The sequence below is a fragment of the Hippoglossus hippoglossus genome, chromosome 9 (assembly GCF_009819705.1).
Source record: "Hippoglossus hippoglossus isolate fHipHip1 chromosome 9, fHipHip1.pri, whole genome shotgun sequence".
In the NCBI taxonomy this organism is placed as follows: Eukaryota; Metazoa; Chordata; class Actinopteri; order Pleuronectiformes; family Pleuronectidae; genus Hippoglossus; species Hippoglossus hippoglossus.
The window spans coordinates 22,316,663-22,332,011 of NC_047159.1; the positions used below are offsets into that span (position 1 = coordinate 22,316,663).

A 15,349-nucleotide genomic window follows, 5' to 3' on the forward strand; every position below is an offset into this window, starting at 1 on the left:
AGAAGTATTATCGACAACTATATGTAATTATTAAGTGAAAGCACTTGTTCCACAGGAGAAGGGCCCCAATGAATCATAACCCTGGGTATGACATACAGGTGCTGCTAGTTTGAACTACTCTATACTGTGAGGTAGTTTATTCCTGTGGTACTGAAACAGGGACAGTTGAATCCAAACAGTCAGAAGATAAATCTGAGCCATATGAATAATGGGAGAGGAAAGAGGAAATACAAAGTGTATAGATTATTGGACCTTTGTGTGATCTTTTCTCTTTTTATGAACAAGTCATAAACATTGAGGTAATGTATCGCAATTGTCATTCTGATCTCATCCATCTTGTTTGTAAGAGACGTGGAGTTGGCGAGGAACAGACTCGGAAGTGCTGGTACATACGGGTTAGCCTTTAGCCTTTAGCCTAGCGCATAGCCCAGCTCACAGCCTTTAAAGCTGATTCATGCTTCTGCATTGCAGCTACGCCATGGGTGCGCACATCAGCCTACGTACGGGGCCGAGCATTCCTAGTTCTGCGTATGTGTGACTCACGCTGCAATTATTCCGCTAAAACGGATCGTAAATCGTTGCTCTGACTTCCTGGGTAATCAGTCCCGACCACAGACATCGAGAATAGTTTATATAAAAATCCAATTTTCTTCCTGATTGTCTCATCGGCTGTTGTAGGCCATAAAGAGGCAGCAATGTTAAAATAAGACCATATCCTAACCAGTTAAAAACTAAACACCTTTAATGTGATTTGCATCATCATAAATCAATCACTTTATTGGTAACTACCACAGACTGTATATAAAGATGGACGACATGACAGCTTTAAAAGCTTTCAAAAGTGAAGCCAAAGCATCTTGATCGCCACCTGGTGTCTGGCTGGGCCTTCCCCAAGATAGTGGATGGGATATGGACCAAACAAGGTAGGTTAAAGTATGTGTTGAATGAATTTTTGTCAAAAAATTGTTTCTCTTATTTTCAGTGGGGTTTATCTCATTGATAATTGATTGATTAATTAATTAATTTGTCCGTTCAGCTTGCTTTCAATTACTTATTTGGTGAGATAAATTAAATCAATAATACAGTTTTCTTTATTTCTGACTGCCAACCTAAACCTTGCCACTGCTTTATTCCCACCTAAATGTATTAAATTAAAAGAGAATTGGGGAAATGCGATTTCAGGGAGCTGTTGGCTGTTGAATACATTTATTTTACACAACTATTGTTTTCACTTTAACAGGTGTAGCCTGGATTTTTTGGGGGGTTTTGAATTCATGTGATTTCTTGCTAACATTTTCAGATTCAATCAAATTTGATTTGTATCCCACCAAATCACAACAGACTTTACAGTAAGAAACCAACAACAGGCCATCTGGTAGAGTTGAGAGGAGAGAATTGAACATGTCTGTGTGTTGGCCCTGTGATGTGCTGTTGACCTGATCAGATTGTACAGTTCTGGGGCTTATAGTGGCATTTCCCTCAACTGGAGATGACTCATGTTTCCTGAAAACACAAAGGATTGAATTAAATGGACTTTTAATCACAATTTTAATCACAAAATTGTTGTGTTTTGTGATTTGCAGTTGTGATTTGCACCTCAGGGCCACCATACTGCCCAGTTTGGGTAAAGCCCATTTACAATGATGTGTTTCAGATTCAGTTTTGTAATATAGTTTAAACGATTCAATTTCAAATGTTGTCACTCCAACTAAATTCCAATTCACTTACTCAAGTGGAGCAGTTCAAATGAAGTTATACATGATTGAGTTCCCAGTGACACATATTTCTGCCCATAGGTGAGAGTCCAACAGTGAATCTCTGTTTCACTTTCGTTATGTCCCTGCATTAATAAAATGATGGTAGCCGACATTCGAGCCTGCAGACATGTCCTCACACACGTCGTGGTTTCAGTTTGAGTGTGAGCCATGTTTTCCGCTGGGAGGATGACATGACATGAACTTTTCTCCGCAGGCTCCGCTGCCCCTCCTCCATCAGCTGATGCGTATTGTCAGCCCTGGCAGGAAGTGCATCTGAGCGTCTCTCTGGCACATGAGGACACGAAGCTGTTTCATTCTCAGCCAACTCATCAACTAACTCGTCCTGTGACGGTAAACGAACAGTTCCTCACATGAGCGAGTGGTCACGTCAACGGGGGTTTCTCTACGCGTTCTCTTAGCTGCGAGCTACGGTGGGTTGCTAATGTTAGCTTTCGCGTTAGCTTCGTGTTATTACTGAGCGAAGTTGCGCGTGTTGACAATAACTGTTGTAATATGACTAGAGATGAAACAGTCGACCCCACTGAGGGCCGGCAGCAGGGAGGAGCGCGGGTTTTACCAGGTGGTCTCACGGTAAAGTCCGCTACTGACGCTGGAGAGCTAGTAAACCCAGAGAAGCCCGAGCTTAGCGACGTCTCGTTAGCAGATCGTGCCTCAGAGGGATCTTTACCAAACCTCGTTGGAAACTCACCTAGTTGTATGCATTCCTGTTTGTTGTGCTCGGTGTATGTGCTCAATAACTTTGCTCATAATCGTCTATGGATCCCTAAGGTGCACTCGCCAATTCGGCTCACGTTATGCATGAAATATCCTTTAGAAATTGATTTTTTAAAGCGATTCCAAACTCATAACAATCCATGTAGATGTAAAAAGTTAGACCATCTGTTTTGGCTGAAGAAACATTAAACAATAATGTTGATTACATTTTAGTGTAATGAATCTAATAGAGAAGGTTAGAATGGATTCAGGATTTAAATTTAGTAAACATTTAATGTGTAAATGTTGTTTTGACTTTGAATGTCAGAGTTGTGTAGCCAGTTTGGCATCATTCATCAGAGCCAATCTTGCAAGGCCAACACTTTCAAAACATGGCGCTGAGGATTACTTTCATTTTCTCTTTGCAGCCGTCATATATAAACAGGGGCACATAATTATCAAGGAGTGTTTATTTAAACCGTCCTTTTCTCATCATTTCTTCCAGGAACAAAAGCATCAGGTGATGGACAGTTGTGGGAGAGGACGACCATGGGGGAAGCTCGTCAAAGTGGACTCCAGTGAGACGGTGCTGCTGTTCAACAGGGAATGCACAGTTGGCAGGAAAAAGGGTCAGTTACTTTGTGCATTTGATGGAATGAATGATGGAATTAACTAAAAAGATAAATAAGAATCTTGTTTTATTATAAAACATTTCACATTCTATCCTTTTAAAAAAAAAGCTCAAAATGTGGTATACCTCCTAACAAAAGACAACCCTGTCTGTGGTGCAGACATTGCTGTCAGTGTCTGGAGCCTTTAAAACCTCCCCCTTGAAAACACAAAGCTTTTTTAGTGCACCAAACTTAGACGGCCCCTTGGGATGATAACAAAAGGCGTCCATTGAGAACATGTGTGCGGAATATTAAGTAGATTTTTTCTGTATGGGTTTTGCTTAAGAAAAGGTTAGGCCTATATTTCCCCCTGTGTCTGCTTTGTTGAGGGCTTTTGGGGTCTACTTGTTTGCATTGCAAAGCACTAGTTTTAATTGGTTAGTCTATGTCTGGGCATTCATGGCTGTAAAAAGAAATCTGACGCAACACGCTTTCAGGTGAATCTTAGTAGCATGAGGTTGAATTTTCAATGTAGTGATATGGAGACGTTTGGTCAGAGATGGGAAAACAGAAATTAGTATAAAAACATGTCATGATCTTTAACGGAAACATTTATGTACCACTATACTCACAGCGAGATACAGAAGAAAAAAATATTCTGATTTAAAAAAATAATGTATTGATATATGACAATTAAGTCATAATTTAATGAAAAAAAAGTCGTAATATTTCAAGAATGAAGAAAGAAACATTTTTAGGAAATGAGCGCCAAAGAGAACCTCGCCAGCGTTCCAATACTTCTAAATCAAATATGTTGATTACCACACTCATTGTTTCTCGAGAAATAGTGAAATATCTTTGAAAATCACGCAGATGTAACCAAAGATAATCTCACAGGCGACCATTAACACATTTCCTCCTCCACAAAAGAGGCAACTTCCTCCAAATCTGTGTGAGTAGACACAATTTCATACTTATCCTTACTTAGGATAAGTATTACATGTAGTATCTCAGATTTGTTCTCCTTAAAGTGGCCCTATACTCATCATTGAGTAGCTCCTGTCTTGTAGAGCTTCAGGTACCTGTCAAAAATCCATTCTGTGTTCTCATGGTGTTTTATTGTGTTGCCAGGATGTTCTCTGTCATTTCCAGCCAGCAAGCTGGTGTCAGGGGAGCACTGCAAGATTGTGCAAGATGAAAGCTCAGGCGTGGTGTGGCTTGAAGACATGAGGTAGTGTACACTGAATGTTTACCCATCATTTCCCATAAACGGTCAGTGCAGATATTGTTGCATGTATCATGTGTTAACTCCCCCCAACAGATCACTAATTAATCAAACTGTGTGTAGAAATACTTGAAATGTTTGAAAGAGAGCTTGTATTTGTATAGCTGTTCAGGTGTGTACTTGTCCTTTCATGAAGCAAACTCAACAAACCTTTACAATGACACATGATTGCACTTCTGTTTGTGTGCAGCACGAATGGCACAGTGATCAACATGTCCAAACTGGTGAAGAAGCAAACTCACATGCTACAGAGCGGTGATGTCATCTACTTTGTCTATAGGAAAAGTGAACCAGAGCAAAGTGAGTTGTTCATATTTTTTGCCTTGATAATAATAATACGGTTTATATGAATTCATAAGAAGTTAAGTTGGACAACGTCCTCTCTATTCACCCTGTAGACATCGCCTATGTTTACCACTCAATCAAAACGGAGCAAGCTATTTCAGAACCTTGTTATGGTAAGTAGATTGATGGTTTATTTTGTCCAGGTCAACCACCTTTATTCAGCTACCTTGTGCCTCACTAGTACCCCCCCCCCCCCCGTTTCTGTACTTAAGACGTGGAGAGACCAGCCCACAGTCCTGCTCCTGTCCCAGCTTCAGACATGTCGCTCTCCGTGGAGCCTGTGATGCTCACAAAGGCTCCTTGTGATCCGACTCAGGAGGAACCTCAACCCTCCACCTCAACTTCCCACTTCTGCATCGAGAGCCCCCTCACTTCTGGTCCCATGGCAACCGCAGCCTCTCCTGCCTCTGGTAGGTTCTCTGCTAACACAGAATTTAAATGTGGGTTGATGATACCTTAAAATAATGTCATGATATTACAACAAATGTATTGAAATAGAATTGGAATAAATATTTTTAACTGTAAGAACAAAATGTCATCCGGTGTGGTCTGATTAGATACGTTTATATTGACAACAATATCCAAATATGAACCAGATTAAGATAATAGTCTGAAACAGTACTTTCTGATTACCTTAACCTGAATGAGGTCATACTCAGAATAAGCAATAATCAAATCAAGACGTGGAGTATTCAAACATTGCATTAGGTAGGCGTGTTTTGGCAAAACATCGCAATGGTGATATTTTCCAAAGGGACAGACGTATGACCTAGTGGCTGTAATGTTGATTTGAGCTATAATCACACTATGCTCTATGCTCATTATAACATGGATATGACTGGAATATATAAGTCATGTAAGCCTGGAGTAATGTTGTCAATAGTCCGATTTATTGTGTCCATGTATGTCCATGTATGTCCATGAATTCGCTGGATGTTAAAGGAGCAGACAGAGATGTGGTGTCTTTTATAAACAGTCTGTGCTCTTAGTAACTTACTGATTACAGTTACTGATGGAGATGCAGACCTGCTGATAATAGTTTGTACCTGATGAATTCTGATTTTGGAACAAGCTTTAACTCAGTGCAGGCTGTATTGCCTAAAACATGGTTAGCTGGCGTGTTATTACACTATCTTCAGCATGGCTTTTATCCTGCAGTCTGCTCATGTGCTCCGTACACTGACTTTTTCCAACCAAATCCCAACTTTGATTGTGACTTACTGAGCCAGTTACACCACCTTCCCCAACTTTTAGAAACATAGAAAGTTTTAAAAAACCCGCTTCTCTGATTAATTGCCCACAAAGTAAACGTACAATGAGATCGAATTTGGCAGAGTCAGATCCTGGCACTCGACTGGCCTCGTGGTCAATATAGTTACTAGACGATGGAGTAAATGGCCTTTGTTGTGGGTTTTAGTGCCTCTGCTTTTTTTCTCTCAACATTGTGTTATCAAACTGCTTTCAAAGCACATAAGTAGCTTCTTTTGTGGAACTAGCACTTCCATTCACTGTCAGCATAGTGTGTTGCTGCTATACATAATCTTAATGCAAATACACAACATACATGTAACACGATTAAAATGAATAAATATTAAACTTGATGGTAGTGTTATTTTAATTGCAAGGTGGTTGTAGGTGTTGGACAGAGCAGACCAGTGCTGCTGACAGGAGTAAGGAAAATTACAAAATGAATACAAACAGGCAAAATCCGTTCCTCTATGGTGCAGATTACTGTTCTGAGATCTCACTTCCACTTTAGTGATGTTCTAATTGATGTCTGCCTTTCAGCTTTAACTGGTCAAGCACTGCTTGCGTTTATGTCCTGATGTCACACAAATGCCATGAACATTATATGAATCATTCCAAGTCTGATCTGTTTCAACTGATCTGTTGTTTCTATTTTTATCAGGCCTTGCTAAAGAAGATATGGACAATATGGAGCCAGAAAGCAAAAGGCGTAAAAAAGATGATGGTTAGTTTTTTTGGTTTTCCTTGATTTAATACCTATGCCAAGAACGTTATCTTTTCACCCCTTTGTCACCACTTTCCCTTTTTTGATTAGATGTTTTGTATTTGTTTGTAAGCCAGAATACGCAGGTTTACGGTTCACTACGAAACTTGATGGAAGGATGGAAAATGGCTCAAGAAAGAACACGTTAAATTTTGGTGCTGATCCAGATCAGGAGGCAGCTCTGGAATTTTTCCTTTCCTTTCTTTATCATTGCGAGATTGCAGCCCCCCCTTTTGCAGCAATAACAGCTTCCCCTCTTCTGGGAAGGCTTTCTACAAGATTTTGGAGCGTGTCTTTGGGAGCATTTGTGAGGTCAGACGCTGATGTTGTACAAGAGGACCTGACTCGCAATCTCCGTTCTAGTTCATCCCAAAGGTGTTAACCCCAGATCAGGGCTCTGTGTGGGCCAGTCAAGTTCTTCCACACCAAACTCACCCAACCATGCTTTTATCGACCTTGCTTTGTGCACTGGGGCAGAGTCATGCTGGAACAGAAAAGGGCCTTATCCAAACTGTTCCCACAAAGTTGTAAGCATAGAATTGTCCAAAATGTGGTAATCTGAAGCATTAAGATTTCCCTTCACTGGAACCAAGGGGCCTAGTCCAACCAATGGGACTGAATGAAACCCCTGAATTCGATGATGAAGATATTTGTACCAATACTTTTGTCCATATAGTGTATATCTATGACTGTGTGCAATTTGATTGGGTTTAAGGTGACCTTGTCAGACGTATGCGCTCTGAGTGTCTTTCTAGTTAACATTCTAGTTTTACATATTATGAGAGCTTTCGTCAGAGATTTGTGTTCCAGCCCCAATTCTTTTCACCAGCCTTAAGCCGAGCCTGGAGGGTGTAATATACACTATTTGTGTTTACAGATAAAGGTTATGATTCACGTTCGCCACAAACCTCCAGTGCGGAAGTCATCGGTGCATCTAAGGGAAGTCATGGCCGTCTTTTACCCAAACCACCAGTGGAAGGGGCTAAAACTGACAAGATGGAGGAGACTCTGACATGTGTTATTTGCCAGGACCTGCTGCATGACTGTGTCAGGTAAGATCTCAAGGGCTGTGATACCCAAGTTTAGGGATTTTATCCCCACTTTGTGGTCTTGCAAGGTACTTTGGATACTCATGCATGTGCATCAAGTGTGAAAAGAGTTTGAGTTGAATACTCAAAGTCTTGTTTTGCTTCAGTTTGCAGCCTTGCATGCATGTCTTCTGTGCTGCCTGCTACTCGGGCTGGATGGAGCGTTCTTCCCTTTGCCCCACCTGCCGCTGCCCTGTGGAGAGGATTCGTAAGAACCACATCCTCAACAACCTTGTGGAGGCCTACCTCATCCAGCACCCAGGTTAGAACAGATCAATATACATTTTAATCGTGATACATTAGCACTTAACTGTGTGTAAGCAAGATCTACTTATTTTATTTAATTTCCCAAAAATGTGATCAGATATTGATTTGTTTGTGTTGATGTGCACCTTTCTGTCCCAAAGAGAAGTGTCGCAGTGATCTGAAGAGCATGGACAGCCGTAACAAGATAACTCAGGACATGTTGCAGCCAAAAGTTGAGCGCTCTTTCTCTGATGAGGAGGGCTCAGATTACCTCTTTGAGCTCTCTGACAACGACAGTGACTCTTCAGACTTTAGGTAAAAGGTCTTGCTGTTTGCATTTGTTGGAAACCTATATATGTATATTTCTAACACATTTTTGAGAAAGGACATGATTAAAAATCTATAGAAAATATTGTAAGTAAAATATGTATATATATATATCAGATGAAAACAGAAATAAAAACAGCAGAGGTCATAAATGGGAACTGTTGGCCTCGAACTTGCTATTTACAGTCCTTTGAGATAATGATGATGTTATGATTTGGTGCTATACATGTAAAACATTTATTTAATAACTGTGCAGTAGGTTTACTTAAAAAAACACTTAAATATGAAAACCATCAATGTCATAAAAACATTGTGACATGAAAGTAATCATAAGTCATCAATGGTGGCAGCCAGTTCTCCTTCATGTTTTGTTAACTTCTCTGTGTGATTATTTTCATTTTGTGTTTTTGACTCCAGTCAGCCTCTATTGATGTGCAGACAGTGTCCCGGCTACAGGAGGGAGGTCAGTCAGGTGCTGTTTGCTACAGGTTCAAACTACTGGTTCGCTGGTCTGTCCGCTCCACCACCTGTACCCGCTCCACCCAAACCAGAAAATGAAGAAGGCTCTGCAAAGCCCACAGGGGAGCAGCCCTCAACATCCTCTGATGACCCCTCTGGTGATTGTGAGCATAGATTAGATAGGAAGGTTACTAGCTAAAGTTAAACTGTTTTCTCACATTTGCAGGATATGCCACGCTGTTATAATTTTAATACCAAAAACAAGAATTGCTGTGTGCAAATTCAAAGAAACCACTGTAGCACAACTGTAAATATCCTCCTGGCCTCCATCAGGTTCTGTCTAAAACCTTTATCTGCCCCCTTCCTGTCTGCAGCTCCTCAGGAGTACTGCTGCCCCCCTCAGGGCTGCCATTTCATCTGCACCTGCTGCCTCCAGCCAATGCCAGACAGACTGGCAGAGCTGAACAGCCAGCAGGTCGCTGCTCAACATTGTGAGTGCCTTCCGAACTTGTTAGTCCCTCTGCACAAATCTAACAGATATAAATATACTGTCAGTCAGAAAACTACATGTAAATACAGTGACAGAGGAAGGAGTTTATGTAGGAAACTAGAAATCAGTCCGTGCAGCACAGGTACACTGTAAATTGTGTCACGCTATTCAGAATAAAGATGTATTTAATTTACATACTTTGAGGTATGCAAAAATCTGAGATGGTAAAAGTATAACTTTTTTGCACAAACTCCATTCTGTAACCCTGTATGCATGATGTGTTGTGTGTTGGCAGGTGTGCTGTGCCAGCGACCCTTCTGTCACATGTACTGGGGCTGCCAGAGGATTGGCTGTCAGGGCTGTCTGGCTCGATTCAGTGGTATGTATGTGTTTGAGCAAAACAGCCCCAGGGGGATCTCAAACTCTGCCCTTATTGCTGGTTGGTAGGTTTGGAGCAGTGTGGGATTGTTTTGGCTGTTACCAATATAACTTTTAATTGAGGGGCAGATTGTGTCCTACTACATTAATCTATCATGTTGACAATTGTCATGAAATTAAAATGTCCCACAGATGTTTAACCTCAGCAGCTAGTAAAACTAATCGAACATTTTACGAGTTGCAGTTTGCTAAATGTTCTGCAGTAAAAATCCAGTGTTTTTTTTTCAGAGCTCAATTTGACAGACAAATGTTTGGATGGAGTGCTTAACAACAACAACTATGAGTCGGAGATCCTCCAGGTAAGATGGACTTCATGAGAAATATGCTCTTGTTATTCACCATTTTTGTATTTATTTGTATATTACTTGTTTAAGTCATTAGTTAGTGCTATTTGTATCCTTGATGGTTGATTCAACTGCAAATAAATGGTTATATATTTGTGCCTCATTCCTGTGCAAGCAATTTGAGATTTGAGCATGGAAAAATAAATTTTGAAAGCACAAACCTGTGCGCTTATCATTGTCCATATAAATGTGCAATAATAAAACTCTTGTGCTGCAAACTCACTCACATTGTCTCCCTCTCAACCTCTCCACTCTGTGAGCGCTCAACTGTGCCTGCACACACACTCACCCTGGCACGACATCACATTTGTGCCACAAAATTGACCAATTGTGTAAAATTCTAAATAGAAAAAATTCACACCTAATGTATCCTCCAAATCTCAAATTGCTCGCTTAAGAATGTGTAGCCACTAATATGCTTTTGCTACTGTAAGCTAAACACAATCTCCAGATGCCAAGTTTACCACCTAAAGCTTCTCCCAAAACCTGCAGAGTGCACTTACACGCTAAGACTGTAACATGCTTGAAGTACATGTCTGCACATACTGTCATACGTGGTGTTAAGATGCTTTTGTGTGTGTTTCCTTGCTTCCACCAGAACTACCTGTCCTCGCGAGGGAAGTCATGGAGAGATCTTCTTCAGGAGGCTCTGCAGGGTTTACAGCAAGCAAACTACTGTCTGACAGGTGAGCTCAACACACGCTCATTAGTAAGTAGTGGATTTTGACACAGGAACATTTGGGAGATCTACAATCTGTGTCTCATTCACTGCCATGGAGCACGCACAATGTGGCTGAAGTAGGTCCCGATTGTCATATACAAGAGACAGTGATGACTTTCTGACTTTCAGATTGCCGCATCTCTGCAAACACCGTCACGTGCTTCTGCTGCGGCCTGCGAGCGTTCAAGGAGCTGGCCTACAAGTACAGACAGAACATCACTCTTTCTGAACTGCCAGGTCAGACGCACCAAGATTACTTTTTGAAGGCTTTTTAGGAAACTTTTTTTTACGGTTGTCCTTTGTTAATTTTAAAGATTTTCACCGAAACATGTCTTACCCATATATTAACTTCTCCTGATATTTCTCCTCAGCTGCTGTAGCATCTCGCCCCGACTGTTACTGGGGGCGCAACTGTCGTACGCAGGTGAAGGCTCATCATGCAATGTGAGTCTTATTAGATACAAAACACCACATAAACGCACTCAGAGCAAATCTGCCCTCTGGTGGGTGCATAGAGCAAACGTTTAGTAACAGTGAAGCTTTATAAGTGATTTGTGTCTCCACTGCAACTTTGTGTCCTTGTTCCCTTAAGGGTTTAAAATCTTGCATTATATTCAGATATTTCAGGGTTTTGTTTTTTCCTGGGCTGAATGACTGAATCACTTTGGATTTCCTCTTTACTGTTTTATTTATTTATCAGCCGTCTCTATGCATGTAGTTTGTTCATTTTACCACTAGAGGGAGTCCTTGTATAAACATGGTCTTGTATTTTCTCATTCTGCATCTTAAAGAGCTGTGCAACGTGATTCATGTCATCGCATTTCTTTGATTTGATTCTTTGACCTAATTTGTATGGTTTCTTCTCTTTTGTTTTCATTTCAGGAAATTCAACCACATTTGTGAGCAGACACGTTTCAAGAACTGAGGCAGAAGAGTGGTTTGTCTCCTCAGTGTCAAATGTACCGATCATCTCACACATTGGACATGAGACACGATCTTGTTAGGTTTTTGTTATGTCCATCGTAGCCTTCCTGCCATTATGCAATAAATTAATGCAGAAATTACAATCAGTATACATTTACAATAGTGAAAAGTGTGAAATAATGCTATGCACAAATTCTACTTTGACAACTAAAGTTAAGTTTCAAGATGTTCAGACCTGGGTATTTGCATTTAACAGCAGCCACCATTTATACTGGGATCATGTCTCTGTGGCTCATGCATTTGTCTAATTTTCCCGGTAACAACCACTTTTTGACAGTATTTTATTTGTTAGGGTGGTTAAAGGTGATAGTGAATTGTACTTCCTGGTATGTCAGGCCTCCAGCCTGTGTGACAAAAATGTTTTCCTCTCAGATAAAGAGCGATTGAGGCAATCTGTACGGAATAAGGCCATGTGCTGTATGTACACATACAAATGTTGATATGCATGTTTTATGTTATATCTTTATTCAGCCTTAGTTATAGAGTCTTAAAGGATCTGATGCATATTTTCTATTTTACTTCAGTGTTTTAACAGGCTTAAGAGATGCGGGGCTTCAAATCGAAAGTCAACATAAACATCTGTTGCAGTAAAAGTGAAGTGAAAAATAGTATTACAGTTATAGTAATGCACTGTGGCACCACTCTGTGCAGATATGATTCTTACAAGATCATGTCTCACCTCTGATGGTCGGTTCCTGTTTTGCAAGAGCAAAAAGCCATGTCAAAGCCCCTCACACAAAGTAGGGTAGATTTATAATCCCATGTGATATTCGTGTAGGATTTCATGTCTGTGGGAAGGGGATCAATGTGTTGTAATGCAGTCAGAGGGCACGGGGGCCTCCTTTGTATGCTTTGCTCTGGATAATCATCTCCGAAGTGATTAAGGTTGTGTAGAAGGGACGTGTTCTTAGAGCCTTGTAGTAAGGGCTAAGCCTCCAGGAAATGCAGTTACTCCACGTCGACCCAGGAGTGGAAGAAAATCGGCTGCACTCTAAGCAACCACTAACAGTTAATGAGGCTGAATCTGATGGTGCTTGTTTTCATATGCAACGTGTTGCAGGTTACACAGTGCCAATACAAACACAAGAGTGTGTTTTGTCATTTGGGTTCTAGTTATATATGTTGTAACTTACCTTGCAAGCATTTTGATAGAGGTTTATTCAGATTGTGTTGAAGTTTTTGAGATTTTAGTGGATCAGAGGGTTGGGTTTAGTTTGATTTAAAATTTAAGTTAAATAGAATCATTTTCTCTGGTTCCTCAGGTCCACAGAGCTGCTGTTTTGTTGTGTTAAATGCAGGCTAACCATGTTTAATGGTCCAAGGATCTGTGTCAATGTAAAAGTCTAAGAGCTTGACATGCATGCATCAGTATTGATTTAGATTCTACAAATCAGCCTGCAGGGTTTTTCCCTTTTCTTACAGTTTTCACTTCAAGAGGCCTTATATACTGAAATACTAGGACAAATATGAGTCTTGATGGTCACCTGTTTGTTTGTTTTTTTGTTGGTAGGGTCACTGTTAGTGTGTAGAAATACTGGTGAATATGAAGAATAGAGGGAAGAGAAAATGTTCAAATAAGGCCTTGGCTTGCTTTAGTATATTATGTATAGTTTCACACATTAATGTTGGTCTTGTTTTTTTTAAATGACTTAGTTTACTTTTGCTTAATGTTTCTATATTGTACAGCTATGAGGGTATTTGCACATATTTGTCCCACACACATTTAAAGGCTTCTTTTTTAAAGTTTAAGATATGAACCCAACATCCTGGAGGAAGGGTCTGTGGTGTATGGGTTGTGAATAATCTTGCAAATAACACAAACTTTTTAATCATGAAGTGTTTCATTCCAAAATCAGATATACATCACCAAAAAGAAAAATACACATTTGAAAAATATACTTTTTTTAAAGATATCCATAACATTGTAAGAGTTTTAGAAGAGTATGTGCATTTCTGTTATAGTCTTAGTAACATCAGTCATATATGTATACAGTATGTGTTGTTTTGGAATGTAGCTCTTTATTTTCATTGCAAATCTTACATGGATTTGTGAATGGGCACTTTCCCGGCCTCTGCCTGAGCTCCTTAGTTAATTTGTGGTGTTAGCATGGCGGTGCAGGTGTATTTTGTTGTTTTGTTTCTTGGCCGCCCTCAGCCACAGTGGGTCCATATTGGCATTCCTCAGCAGCTCAGGCCCTCAGCACAAGCCTGGTCGATCCCCCCGACGGAGTGGCTAGGTTTTAATTACTCCCAACAGGAGATCTGGGCACCCTAAGCCAACAGCAGTTTCAAGCCGCTCCAATCAGGGATTGGCATTAAAGCAGCTTTGGAGGCGTGCTTTGCATTCTCCGTGGGGTCGGACGTGAGGGGTTATGTTGTATGTCGAGGCAAATATTTACTCACCTTGTGTGCAAAAGTCTGGACCAAGCTGCTCAGCAGTAACGGAAAGAGGCAGGTTTCATTCTACCTCAGCACAGCTTCCAAGAACGTGGAAGACTGAACAGGCATCAGTGTCACATCGGTTCAAAGCCGGCCGTGCATCTCACAGTGCCATGATGATGATGATGCCTGTAAACTTTGTAAACAATGCACTACGTGAACTATTAGTCCACTATAATCCAATTAAATCACTAGAGTAGCACTAGGCACATGCAGTTTGAGAATTGTTTCAGAGTTTGATCAATGTTTCTTCCGCCTGTATGTTGTATCAGCAATGCAACATTTTTCCTTGAAATGCAAATGGATCTGATCTGCTTGTCTACCATCACAAATTAAAGAGATAGCTGTCTGTAGAAATGGACTTGTTTTTGTCTGTACCTCAAACTTAATTTAAAAATGTGATTGGCTTATTTTACTTCTATTGGATGTTTGAGTTTCACTGTTTGACACAAGAAAGACTTTTTCACATTCATCAGTTGAATGGAAAAAGCTTCTGTGCTCACCTTTTAAACCTGAGTTGTGGGTGTGAGCTGAATTTTGTGACATCACAAAGGAAGAAGCCAATCGTGATCCAAACCCACCAAGAGAAGTAGTTAAACGTGAAATGAACACTGTACAGCTTCTTAGATTTTTCTGTGAATATTCTTTGTTTTGGGGGTCTTTCATTAACAGATGCGACCTCCGGTTCAGTAGGGTCCAGTTTAATAAGGTTTGTCTCTGTAGTGTCACCTAGTGCAAGTGGTGTTCACATAAATGCAATAAATCCCAGTTTTCCTCAATTCTCTTATGTTTGTTTATTTAGTAGGATTACTCCCAAACCCCTGAACGGATTACCATAAAACTTGGTGGAAGGATGTAGTATGAGTCAGGAATCCAATTACATTTTGGGGCGGATCCATGAAAATGTTTCATTTTCTTGAAAACATGTGAGACACAGCATTTTTGTTGATTTCCCAGAGAATTTATGGATCTTGATTAAATCATCAGGCATGTTTAGGGGGCTGATATAAGTGTGCGCAATTTTGTGCAAAAATCTATCTAGTGAATTTAAATGTGGTTTCATTAGGGGACGATGGGTCTTAGAGGTTTA

General features: G+C 40.4%; 1 protein-coding gene across 6 annotated transcripts; it reads left to right on the forward strand.

The window, feature by feature from the left end:
- Positions 1-1,933: 1,933 nt before the first annotated feature.
- chfr (checkpoint with forkhead and ring finger domains, E3 ubiquitin protein ligase) lies at positions 1,934-15,038 on the forward strand. Of its 6 annotated transcripts, XR_004614985.1 has the most exons (19): positions 2,197-2,348; positions 2,977-3,100; positions 4,214-4,313; positions 4,558-4,667; positions 4,766-4,825; positions 4,925-5,122; positions 6,622-6,684; positions 7,601-7,775; positions 7,919-8,073; positions 8,219-8,372; positions 8,802-9,007; positions 9,218-9,334; positions 9,629-9,712; positions 10,000-10,070; positions 10,714-10,801; positions 10,966-11,073; positions 11,208-11,280; positions 11,719-14,657; positions 14,790-15,038. XR_004614985.1 is itself a non-coding variant. In XM_034595956.1 (18 exons), exons 2-18 carry the CDS (start codon positions 2,995-2,997, stop codon positions 11,759-11,761), a joined length of 1,905 nt encoding a protein of 634 aa, XP_034451847.1. In that variant the 5' UTR covers positions 1,934-2,108; positions 2,977-2,994; the 3' UTR covers positions 11,762-15,034. The 6 variants fall into 6 exon arrangements, 5 of the variants coding, with proteins under 5 accessions (XP_034451847.1, XP_034451846.1, XP_034451844.1 ...); XM_034595956.1 differs by lacking the exon at positions 2,197-2,348 and adding an exon at positions 1,934-2,108 and having other exon boundaries at positions 8,802-9,001; positions 11,719-15,034; XM_034595955.1 differs by lacking the exon at positions 2,197-2,348 and adding an exon at positions 1,937-2,108 and having other exon boundaries at positions 11,719-15,038.
- Positions 15,039-15,349: the final 311 nt, after the last annotated feature.